Raw genomic sequence first — 12,409 nt, 5'->3', positions numbered from 1 at the left:
AGCGGCTTCGCCCCTAGCCTCTAGGGGCTTTGCCCCAAGAGATGATAAAAAAAGTGTAAGGTGAAATTTGTAAAAAAAAAAATAAGAAGGACCTAGGAAATCTTCTACCAAGGACCAAGGATATCTCCTAAAAAAAAAAAATAGGGGATGGATTTTTTTGGTTTTGGGGGGGTTGGTGGTGTCCCACCCCCCAAGAAAATAGCTTAAAACCACCACAGGACCAACAGGTATATAACCTGAAGAGTAGAATCCAATCGGTTCAGTGGTTACCGAGATCTTAAGGGACAGACGGACGGACGGACAGACATCATTCTACTTTGTATTATAGATGAATAGAAAATTAAATTGAAGCATCGTGAAGAAAACAAAAATAGAAAAATTTGCTCTTATGCGAACAATGCAATGTAACAAACAAACACATTATACTACAATCCTTTTCTGAGGTTTTTTAGCTGAAATTTAATTCAGTAAGTACCTAGATTCTTAAAGACCACTAAGAAAATTATTTTTTTTCCATTATCATTGCCATATTTGTATTTTGCTAACTTAAAAACAAGTTTAAACTAGTGATCATAAAAATGATTTTAAAAAGCATTAAATAGGTATTCAAAGAATTGGATGCATCAAAAAAATGTAAAAATATTTTTATTTTAAAAGCGCTTGTATGAATCAAAATTTTTAAAAAATACACGATTGCTAAACTTAACTAAGTCCAGGAATCCCAGTAATAAATAAAAATTGTGATATTAAATGAATTACAAAATACTGTTTCTATTGTAAAACAAAATGTATCCATATTATACAGTAAAGCAAAATCTCCTAAATGTTATTTATTAAGCTTAAGTAGGCTGTGGTAATAGGCTAGATTATCATAAAACTTTTATATAAATGAATATTAATATTATATGTTATTTTATTTTATACTCAATCCTGAATGATAAATTAATATTTTTTCAGACAAAATGGGTGAGACGGGGGGCGTGAATGTAATATTTTTTGACATGGAAACAACGGGTTTTGAAAATCCGATCAGACCAATTCAAATTGGAGCAATAGGTAATACCTCTTCTGTATTGACATTAAGACATCTTAATAATTTTGGTGCTCCCTTAAAGTGCCAAGAGGGTACAAAACATTCCTGTAATTAAAAGTAAATATCATCGAATATAATTGTTAATATTGGTTTAATTGAGAAATTCTTACTTTCAAACTGTTTAGACAGTTGGGGAAAGAAGGAGTACAACAAGTTTTTAACTCCAGATAGACCTATTGACAAATATGCCACTGCAAGACACGGCTTTGTCAAGGAAAAGTAAGTAATTTGTATACTAGACAAGGACAGCAATTACAAGCCAAAACACGTTAAATTAAAAGTAGGATAACAATTATAACTGGTTTTTACTGTAATATCCGCGGAAAACTGTGTACAATACGAAGCGATGCGATAAAAAAACTATTTTTATTCTGATCCCGCTCTAATGTTAGATAGGTACATAAAGATTATTATGTTTTTAAAAATGTAAGTGAATTGATGAATAATATAAAATGATATTTTTAGTGAAACCCTTTGTTGCCGACACCACCAAGCATTGGACTCAACAGGTATATATATTTTTACAAAGTGTCAACGTTAGTGAATTTCCTACTGCTGATACTAAATCAGACTCCTTATTACCAAAAGGGTTAGGAGTTGCTTTGGCTTTAAAACAGGCTTAACTCAATTCCATTTTATTTAATACAATTTTTTAGGTCTCAAGTTTTTCAATCAAAGTTTAGGTTTCATATCTATTGTACCCTGACATTTAAGTGTATTTTTATAGAAAAAAAAGAACTGATATTCAATTTAATTATTGATAACTTTGTTGTTATAGATTTGAGAGAAGGGCTTATGAATTTTGTCAACTGGTTAAGAAACTTTGGAGGTAATTTAATTTTCATGTATGTATAGTACCTACCTAATTAAATTGATTTGATATTTTAATAAAAATCTCAAAAATGTAAACCACCATTGAATTTCCTTAGTTGATCTCTTTTATCTAAAATCTTTTGCTATATTTTGCATCATTTCCAATGGACATAATTGTCCTTGTTTGTTCTAAGACTAAGCCAAAGCCTTGTTTAGGTAAAGTTATATTAGTTGCACATTCAATGCGAAACTATGATGCCAGAGTTTTGTTGCAATGTTTCAGGGTAAGATTTTGATAAACAAAATTACCCCTTTTCTGTAGAATTAAAGGGGGGGGGGGGTTAATGCAACCATCTCGTAATCAATGTATAAATGGCACTTAGAATTTGAATTTCGAACTGAAATTTTGCATGAATAATCCTTGGTAGGTCTATTTTCCCTAAATCGAACAAAAAGTTGAAAAAGTAACGGCTAACGGCTCAGCCGTTTTTTTTGGCTATTTTTAGGGCAAATCTGTCATTAATTACTTAGGAATCATCTTTTTCAAACATAGTTTTGCTTTAAATCATGTGAAATGATACCAGAAATACATTTTTAGATTTCTAGTACCAGCAACTACCGGATAGAACCGTTTGAAAACGTTTTGTAGCAGCAAAGAGTATTATATGAAGATATGCTTCGTGATGATTTGCCTTGAAAATATCCAAAAATGGCTAAACGGCTGAGCCGCCAGTCGTTAGCCGTTACTTTTTCAACTTTTTGTTCGATTTAGGGAAAATAGACCTACCAAGGATTACTCATGCAAAATTTCAGATCGAAATTCGAATTCTAAGTGCCATTTATACATTGATTACGAGATGGTTGCATTAACCCCCCTATTAATATGTTGGGACACTTTTAGTTTCATCCAGAAAATCTTATACTAAATTAGAATATCAAATACTACTAAGTCATCGAATGAGTGAGCATATTTGTTTAACTTTAACAATGTCCCCTTCTTTTCCCAGTATAATACTTATATTTTCTTGTTAGGATTTCAGTGTACCTTATGAAGATGTAATTATTGGTTTTAGCGACAGTCTCATTGCTAGCAGGTATGGTTTTGTTCTCTATTAGTCAAACATTAATAAACAATTGGTGCGCCTCCAGTATCTATTATTTTTTGTACTTCTATCGTAGACCTTTTTTACTAGGTATTTTTGTACCTACCTAATGTTTTAAAACTTTTGAATGGTTAAGCTGTTTCACCTAAAAGCTTTTAAAAATGTTAATGGGCAATTACATTTAGGTATTTCTTCCCTGGTAGAGATATATCCCACCGTTTACCCGACATGTTAGTCAATGTTGGACTCAGGAGATATGAAACTCAGGCAAGTTTATTTGTTTTGTACGAGTAGCTACTCTATAAATGGTCTGTCAGGGATGAATAGGTATAACATTAGGTAAATATTTTAACATAAGATAATTAAGATTTTTTTAGTTAATATTGAAAATCCTGCTAGTCTATGTCCGTCTGTTTGTATAATTATGTAAACAAAAATAGGAATAAAATTAATCACCTGCAATGAATACGGGCAACTGATTTTTTATAGGGATTAACTCAACTATGAGGCATCTATCATTATTGAATAAGACTGTTTCTATTGCGTGACAATTTAATTAATGTAATGCAATTGGAAACTATTATGTAACGGCGTTGTGAATTACCAATACTTATCATTTTCTCCTCGTATCATTATCGAAAGACGGTGGTTTGAGATGGCAGTGATTGTTATTGCAAAGTTTAATACAATTAAGACACAGTGGTTTGAAGCTATAATTTTGTTTAGTTTTTTTCAAAATAAATTAATGCATTATTTATGACCTTAATATTTACAACAGGACGCACTGGAAAACGCCAAAATTTGCCAGAGGATTGTCAAGCGCATGGCGGCACAAAACAAAAAGAGATTTGTCGAGTGTGTCCAGCATCCCAGGTGGTACCTGACCACGGAGAAACAAAAAAACTGGATCTTCAACCCACCGCCAAGAAATAATTACAAACGAAGACCCAGACAATCTTAAATCAAAACATAATTACAAAGACATTTGTAGGCTTTAGTTAAAGCTATCTCTCTTCAAGGAAAGAAAAAAAAACAATGCAATTTAAATGAACTTTAAAAACCAGTTTAATTTAACCATTTTTTTACAATTTATAATGATATAGGTATTATCTTCATCATGTGTCAATTAAGATTCTGAAAAAAACCTGTCAAATTGTCTTGTCATATGTATATGCATTGATACAAGAATCCAAAGCATTGATTTTAAAAAGCATAGTTCCCGAACTAATCCAATACGCTTATTATTATAACTATTTGTACCTTTATTAGGGTTGGCAATCCGTCTAAATTTGGGACCGTATTCGAATTCTTACAAGAATCCGTCCAAAAATAAAACGGATTCTCTGCGGATTCCGGATTCCTAATTTTTTTACTGATTCTGGATTCTAGCAATATTTGAAAAGGCTTAAAAAAAAATTTAGGGATTGAATTATACCGGGTACTGGGAATAATCTAAAGCTGCGTTTTTTCATATTTTCGGATATCCCCACTTGGTGGTGTAGGTGGGGAGAGATGGTGGGTTGGTGATCTTTGCCTACAAAGAGGGGGAATGAAAGAAAAAACTCAAGACGCTAATTTTAGCCTAACAATGAAGAATCCGAATCCACAATAAAAAAAATGATTCCGGATTCTGGATTTCAAAATTGGCCAAAAATTTGGCGGATTCCGGATTTGGATTGCCAACCCTAACCTTTATGATATTACTTTAATTAATACCTTATCTATTTTTGTTGGTGTGTAAATAATGACCTGTTATTTTTTTAGACAAAATGCGGGAAACGCCAATTTCTACTTGTGAGAAAAGTTTCCTTTTGGAGGTAAACATTATTTTTATGTGATTTAGTATGTCCTTTTTATTGGTGCTCTCCCATAAAGTGTCTGTCGGAGCACTGATAAGCCACCCCCATTTTTTTTTTATAAATTAAGTATATTTTCTTATTCAAATTCCCCTGCGGTGGGTCCTAACCTTGCCCCTACCCAGTACCCATTATATCCTAACCAAAACAGGCCTAAAGTAAAAACAAACCCTAAGTTTTAATTTCTTTTTAAAAAATAGATAGTTTGATCTTTGCTTTTCGGTACGAATCAAGGAAAAAACCAATTTCATTTTGCTGTGTAATTTGGAACATTTTAATGTTTTTTTTTATATATATTTTAGGCTTTGTGGGAAGGTAAGCGAATTGATGGTAGAGGAACACTTGAAAACAGGTGAAGATTTTTAATGTTTTCTCTATCATATTATTGGCAGGGAGGGAGGGGACATTATGCTGTATATGTTACAGTGCCGTGGGGTACCCAAAGTTTTATGTTATTCGTTTGCTAAACCATTGGGTACATTATCGAATTTTATTGGTTGGGTTCTTAACTATTATTGTTCAAACTTTACAACCAGTAATTTTATATTTACCTTTTTATCATCATGAGGATGTATTTATATCAAGGGGGAGGAAGGCTGTGCTAAAATTCCGTAAGGGTGTGAGTTTTAAGACTTTAAAAAAAGAGTAGAACTCTAAAATTTTGTATGGCATTTGCTCTAATATAGTACATATCCACGTTGAATTAAAGCAACTGCCATGCCAAATTTTAGAAAGATGTCTACTTATATTTTAGATTCTTAAAACTCGCCCATTTACGGAATTTTAGCACAAACTACCTCCTGTAGCGGACGGCTCACCTTTGCTTTTCAGAGCCACTCAATCTTGGTCCGCTGGAATTTCATTTCTGTGGTTTTGACATTTTATCAGTTTCTTTCAATGTAGTCTGGAAATAGTAGAGCAGTTATTTTGACTCGAATGTTCGGTAAAATTAACCTAGAATAAAAAAAACAATATTAATTCTAGGTAGTTACAATAAGAACGGGTTGGCTAATAAAAGTGCACTTATAAATAAAGAAATGAAAGAATAAAAAATAAAAAGGAATTAAATTTACAATTTACATTCCATACTAAAGTCTTTGTTCACTTAAATTTCATTCTACTTAATGTATTAAAGAATATGAGCTATAAAGTACTTACATTGGCTCTCTGTTAGGTTTGAAGTTTGGTTCCAGCAGAATAGTACATATCCAATTAATCCCCTAGTTGCGTTGTTAGGGTTGGTGTTCTTTCCTTGATGGTATTTAGCTTTGAGTTATTTGACTTGTTCTCATTAGCTTTGGTTGTAGCTGTTCTTGTTAACTTCCTGCAAAGATAACAATTGTTAGACAAGGCCAGATTATATTTCCTTATTGACGTCAGATTATTTAAACATTATTTTGAACATTTACTTGAATCCTTGCTACAATAAAGGAATTAAAAAGAGTATAATATTCTATACCTTTTATTTCAGTGTGATAAGCAAATCCCTTTACAGGTAGGGCACACTAGTTCTCCAATTATCCAAGGCTGGTTTTCCGCCAATCAAATTAGTTCTGCTTAGGGGTCTTTTGTTAGGGGTCTTTCTAGCATTAGGGGTCTTTCACACAACACAGATCTGTTCTCCGTTTGGGTATCCACCTAAAATGGAACAGTATTATTGGAGGCCATTATAATGGAGGTTTAAATTATGTACTTTAGCTCTTTATTCTTTTTATAATTTACGTTGGTTTGACTTTACCAAAACATTTAATACATTAAGTCTACTTCAATAGAAAGTTCATTAAGTCACTTGATGTTAGTTTGACTTTGACAAAACATTTGAAACGTTGTTTAATTTAAATTCAATCTTCATATGATTTAGTGTTAGTTTGACTTCAACAAAACATTTGATACTGTATAAATATTTTCACCTTATTGTTCATTTATCTTGCAGTGATATATCCTTTCAACGACTTCACTGTTACAAATTAAATATAAAAATTTTCTCACCTAGATAGCCACCCGTTATATTAAATATTTATTTATTCACTTACTTTTACTTTCTGAAATAAGAAAAAGGCTTTAAAACTTTAAGTTGCTTTTGATTTTGCGTGCACATATATTCTTTACAATGATTTCCTATGAACAAATACAGATTTAAATTCTTATTGGACATAATTGTCTTTATTTTCTTTACTTTAATTACTTTGGACACAATTTTCATAGAATAAGTATTTAAGAGTGGGAATGAAATTTAGTAATTTAGAAATTAATATTTAGTACTATAATTGGGTGGCGTGATGTGAAGATAAGCTGTCGACAAAGCAGTTTGTAGGCTCAGGTCTACTCTTTTCTCAGACTCATGTTGTAACTCTTTTCTCCTCTTAACTTTTTCTCCATGATTTCAACAGTTAACTTGTTCATCTTTTACAATGTCTTCGCCCCTTTCTTCAGTAAATCTTCGCCCCTTTTCTTCATCAAATTACTTGTTTCTACACCACAACATTACTACTCTTTACTCGGCACTCTAAAGCTTGTGTCAACATCTCAACTGTGGCTCATAACTCCTAAATAGTTAGGATTAGCATACGTCCGTTACACCTCCCCCTTTATTGTCTTTTACCTTAAGATTATTTATAACATGTATTTAACAGGGAGGGAGAGAACAATGGGAAATAATCAACTTTATTTCCAATATTAACTTAAATTTCTGGCAGGGATTTGGAGATAGTATATGGTCTAGATTGGGGAAGTGTTCAAGTTACCCTTGGAAAGACAATGGCTTTGGCCCAGGTAACCATGTTAAGTAGAGTATCATTAATTTATAACCACGTTAGCTAAATAGTTGGCGGCTCATAAACTTTTTATTGAATTTTGATAGGTTAATTTCAAACTAGTAGTATATAAACTTTTTATTCAATTATTTCAATCTAATAAAAGGGTTATTGTGTTTATCATTATTTGGGATGTTTATTAATAATCAATTGTCTTATCCCTAAAGAACCCAGACATTTTCTTCTTAGTTTTATTATAAATGGGAGTTCTTTTTTATTTCAAATATATTATACCCAATAGGGTTGGCAATCCGGATCCGGAATCTGCCAAATTTTTGGCCAATTTTGGAATCCGAATCCGGATCCGGAATCCGTTTTTTAATAGCGGATTCCGGATTCTTATTTGGTAGGCTAAAATTAGCGTCTTGAGTTTTTTCTTTCAACTCCTCCTCTTTGAAGGCAAAGATTTTCATCATTATATTAATATAATATCTTTTAAAATCTGGTTCGATTCTCGGAAGTGAATGATTTTTTAGAATAATATCATATACATCCAAAAGTATTTTATAATTTTTAAAAGGTCTCTTGTCAAGTTGTAGAGCCAACCTTCAGTCGTCCCAATGAAGGAATTCTTACCATAAATGTTGAACTCACATCTTTAGCAGCCCCTAAGTAAGTTTAATTTAATATTATACAAATAAGATATAAGATTAGTTTATAAGGTATTTAGATAAACGTAACAAGATGTATGTTTATCTGCCTGTCTGTGTGTATAGCTAAAGATCTCGCCAACTGCTGAACTGATATTGTTATCTTTAACAGTAAAGATTCTGATCAGTCCAGGGAGGGTTTAAACTATTTTTGTGAAGGGGTCAAAAACTAAAATGGAAAGTGGATAATCAATGGTTGAATTGTTTCTACACTATGTTCCTATTGGTTCATTTCACTGCTTAGGGATTTAGACTTACTGTATTTATTATTGTAGGTTTGAAGGTCTGCGCAACAGCGATGATGGTGTTGAGATAGGCAGACTTCTTGAAAGAACTCTGAAAGAATCCAGATGTATGGATCTAGAGTCTCTGTGTATTGTGGCAGAAGAAAAGGTAGTTCAAGCTTTTGGCATTGAAGCCTTCTTGCTTTTTGTATTGTCGACTCGTCTGAAATCTTAATTTTGTCTGCTGTTTTGATAAAAAAAAAATTAGACTGCGTAGGTAATATTCTCAGCTGAGATTTTTAGTGTAGATTTCCCTAACCAATGAGCATCTACCTACTATTTTTAACTATGTTAAGGATCCCCCTATTTTATTACCATTTATTCTATACATCTATACATAGGTACCTAGTCCACTTTCTATCTTATTTAGGTTTGGGAAATCAGACTGGATATCCACATTCTTAATCATGAGGGTAACATGTTCGATGCCGCCAGTATTGCTGGACTCTGTGCTTTGTGCCATTTTCGCAGGTATTTTGGTCAAATATTGTTTTTTTTTAGTTGAGACGCAACTCCAACATTTCTAAATTCTAATTCTAGAATTTCATGTAGGTAAAGATTCTATAATATATTAATTTTCTGTTCATCATATGTTGGAAATTGGGTGTCTGTCTCTCTTAAGCTTAAAAACTATGGGTACTTTTATTAAATCTTGATTGGTTGGTTCAAACTAGCAGTTTCCAATATGTTCAACTAGTAGTTTTAATTTGCAGAAGGGGTAACAATGTTAATCATCATCTGGGGTTTAAATCAATATATCGTCTATTGTCTTATCCCTTAAAATCCCTGAAATGAATATTTGATGTTAAAATTAAGGGAGGAGTAGGTTGTGCTAAAAATCCGTAAAGGTTGGGAGCTTAAAATTAAAAACAGTAGGTAGTAGAACGATAAAAATATATGTTAACTTTAAAAAAAATTGTTGTTTATAGTTCTTTTCAATAAGAAATAAACATATTTAGTGAATATTATCGTTTTACTACTATTTTTAAGCCTTAAAACTTATACCTTTACGGATTTTTAGCGCAACCTACTCCTCCCTTTATTATTAATGATGTTATTAATTCTATTTACAGACCCGATGTTACTCTGAAAGGAGACATGGTAACAATCCATCCTCTATCTGAGAGAGACCCTGTTCCCCTCGGTATCCAACATCACCCTGTAACCACAACATTTGGCCTGTTTGAATACCCAGGCGGGGAGACCTTGTATGTTATTGATCCGTCCCAGATTGAGGAGGAGGCTATGTTGGTAAGTCTAATTCAATTTGTTGTCAGTCCATACATCCATAACGTATAGCTCGTATCGTTAATTTAGGATGGATAGACTTTACTTAGCGATTTCAAGCTTTGCATGTGGATTCATGTAACAGTTAGGTACAATATAAGTTTTGACTGGATAAAAGTCTAACAGTACTACGCTAAAACTTATATTTAACCCAGGGATAAGACATTGGACTGTAAATTAATCTTTTCTTGAATTGTTTTGTCTAAAACTGTCAGTTGGATTAAAAGGGTTGTAGATTAAGGGGGGGGGGAAGTTCTGACACATTTGCGTAAACCTGGTGTATAGGCTTCATCTTTAGACTGAGAGGATAGGTTATTAGGGATAAAATCATTCTTATATGGTAAATTTCCCCCAGATTTAAGATTTTTTGGATAGGCCTCCAGGTTCCGGAGCTCCAGGCCTCCAGGTGGTCTCTCTACAGGTAAAAATGAAAAAAAAAAATTTTTTTTAAGAGTTAGATGTCAGCTTATGAGACAAAATATGTATGTTTTTTCTTCAAATATGTGAATAACAATCAAAAAGAAGCATATTTTGTTTTATAAGTTAACCTCTAACTCTTCAAAAAAAAATCTTATTTTTAATTTTTACCTGTACAGAGACCACCTGGAGGCCTGGAGCTCCGGAACCTGGAGGCCTATCCAAAAAAGCTTAAATCTGGGGGAAATTTATCATATAAGAATGATTTTATCCCTAATAACCTATCCTCTCAGTCCAAAGATAAAGCCTATACACCAGGTTTACGCAAATGTGTCAGAACTTCCCCCCCCCCCCCCCCTTAATTCTCCATTGTCCCCTCCCTTCGCGTATTCATCAGGTATTTTATTCAGGGAAAGATGGTTCTAGGAGTGAATGGTTACAAGGAAATGTGCACACTACATCTTGCTGGACAGGTATGCCTTGTTTTAAGTAGCGCAGCTATTAAAAATGTCCATATTTTAGCTGGCTCTAAGTCTACGTCACTTATTAATTTTTATCGCAGTCTATTCGTTTATGATTTTTATTTAGAATCGTGAAAAATTTAATATGATACGAAACATTATTTCTCAGTATGGCTCAGAACCGGTTCCAATCCATTGAAAATGAATAAGTTTAACTTCCGGGAGCATAATTATTTTTGTTTCTTACACGCCAGGAGAGGGGTTGGAGGAGTTGACCCTCAACTATCTTTCAATTTTAGTTTTAAAAAAAGAAAATTAATATTATTTTTTAGGGGTTAATTTTATCTAAGGGTGATTTCTATTAGGAAGGTGGAGATACTCTTTACCTAAACAGTTATTAATCTGCCCTTTCACTTTTTAAGAAGCTTAACTCTAGAAGCTTTTCGTGCCATCGGTTAGCGAGATCTTGGCTACTGATAGACATCCTGTTACTTTTAAATCAGGAAAAAAGTTGCAAGTAATTATCAATTATGTAAGAATTATGGATTTTTAAAAAAACTATTTAGGTTGTTGTTGACAAGAAAATGATTTTGAGACTTGCCAACATAGCTGCTGAAAAGTCTAAGAAAGCAGTCGATAAAATCAAAGAAAGTTTAAAGTAAGATAAACTGCTTTTTAAAAATAACGTTGTTTCAAAAAAGGGGATCGGGTAGGGGGTAGGTTGCTATCTTAGATATCTCGTTATGTATTTATCAAAAGGATATTTTAGATTATGAAATAAAACAGAAAATATTGTGTAGATTTTAAAATACATCTATTTAATCAAATATAGTTTTAAAAAAAGCTTAATACATACCTACATATTTACCTACAAAATTTGTCCTCAGGAAAGATGAAGCCACCAGACAAAGTAAAAATCCACGTGGCTTTGCCGCCAAAACTAGATCAGATTCTCTGCTTCACTCATCCGCGCCAAAAAGTAGTTTTGATTTTGTCCGCGTGGTGCCGCTAGCCAGAGCGGTCATAAATGCTAACAAGAATATGGAGGCCGATGATTCAGTCACAAGTAAGTTTAAAATAATATTGTATTATATATAATAGTACCTGCTATATCCCTATTGGAAGAGGCGGAAGTCGACAAATGGTTTAAAACCACCTCTAGGCAATTTTTAAAATTCCCAGAAAGCACACCTTATCATACAACCAAAACCTAAGATTTTTAGCTTTTAAATCGTCGAGTAACTGTTTCTTTGTTAAGTTGTTGCTGCGCTACTAAAATGAATTTAACTGGGTAATGTTAAGGTAATGATGGTGACATAGTGCACGTGGCCAGTGCTGACATGGAGCAGGATGACCAGGAGGAAGGATCCAGCTATGAAGAGGATTCTGACGTTGAGGTAGGCGATTTGAATTTGTTTTTAAGATGTTGTCAACAGAATCGAAAATTAATAGGAGCAATTAATTTTACTAGTATAAATAGACGTTTTTGTCAAATTACAAAATTATACGCTTTTCCTCTAAGTGCTACACAGAAGTCCCCCACCCTTTAATTTAATAACATTGGTTAGGTTTTATTCGGTGCTAGATAACCCTGCAGGTGTTAAAACGAACCCCCTCTCATTTTTATTTAAA

General features: G+C 32.9%; 2 protein-coding genes and 2 long non-coding RNA genes across 13 annotated transcripts in view; 2 read left to right on the top strand and 2 right to left on the bottom strand.

Moving 5' to 3' along the window:
- Positions 1-963, top strand: part of LOC145319967 (uncharacterized) — a 274,659-nt gene extending 273,696 nt beyond the window's left edge. The window contains exon 10 of the mRNA XM_080162380.1: positions 352-963. The gene's annotated coding sequence lies outside the window, so the exon portion shown is untranslated. The remainder of the gene's footprint in view (positions 1-351) is intronic.
- The window catches only part of Rrp45 (exosome complex component Rrp45), a 350,250-nt gene that overhangs the window by 337,130 nt on the left and 711 nt on the right, over positions 1-12,409 (top strand). For 9 of the 10 annotated variants that reach the window (XR_013880064.1, XR_013880065.1, XR_013880062.1 and 6 more), the window contains exons 2-12: positions 4,776-4,826; positions 5,168-5,217; positions 7,562-7,637; positions 8,199-8,290; positions 8,604-8,721; positions 8,983-9,083; positions 9,686-9,863; positions 10,727-10,789; positions 11,344-11,435; positions 11,665-11,843; positions 12,080-12,174. Coding sequence is in view for 3 of the 10 variants with exons in the window: in XM_080162369.1 (XP_080018495.1) it covers positions 4,779-4,826; positions 5,168-5,217; positions 7,562-7,637; positions 8,199-8,290; positions 8,604-8,721; positions 8,983-9,083; positions 9,686-9,863; positions 10,727-10,789; positions 11,344-11,435; positions 11,665-11,843; positions 12,080-12,174 (1,092 nt within the window). In the remaining 7 variants the exon portion in view is untranslated. The remainder of the gene's footprint in view (positions 1-4,775; positions 4,827-5,167; positions 5,218-7,561; positions 7,638-8,198; positions 8,291-8,603; positions 8,722-8,982; positions 9,084-9,685; positions 9,864-10,726; positions 10,790-11,343; positions 11,436-11,664; positions 11,844-12,079; positions 12,175-12,409) is intronic. The other variant, XM_080162370.1, reaches the window with a different exon arrangement.
- Positions 3,196-4,767, bottom strand: LOC145319969 (uncharacterized). Its single transcript, XR_013880090.1, has 2 exons — positions 3,783-4,767; positions 3,196-3,271 (listed from the first exon to the last, which is right to left on the bottom strand). It is a non-coding gene; the product is annotated as an uncharacterized LOC145319969 (long non-coding RNA).
- Positions 5,771-7,402, bottom strand: LOC145319970 (uncharacterized). Its single transcript, XR_013880091.1, has 4 exons — positions 6,855-7,402; positions 6,325-6,503; positions 6,024-6,189; positions 5,771-5,819 (listed from the first exon to the last, which is right to left on the bottom strand). It is a non-coding gene; the product is annotated as an uncharacterized LOC145319970 (long non-coding RNA).

This window comes from Acartia tonsa, chromosome 5, assembly GCF_053477335.1.
Source record: "Acartia tonsa isolate MP-2025a chromosome 5, ASM5347733v1, whole genome shotgun sequence".
NCBI lineage: Eukaryota > Metazoa > Arthropoda > Copepoda > Calanoida > Acartiidae > Acartia > Acartia tonsa.
Note: the sequence above shows the minus strand (reverse complement) of the source record. Positions and strands in the feature narration are given on the sequence as shown.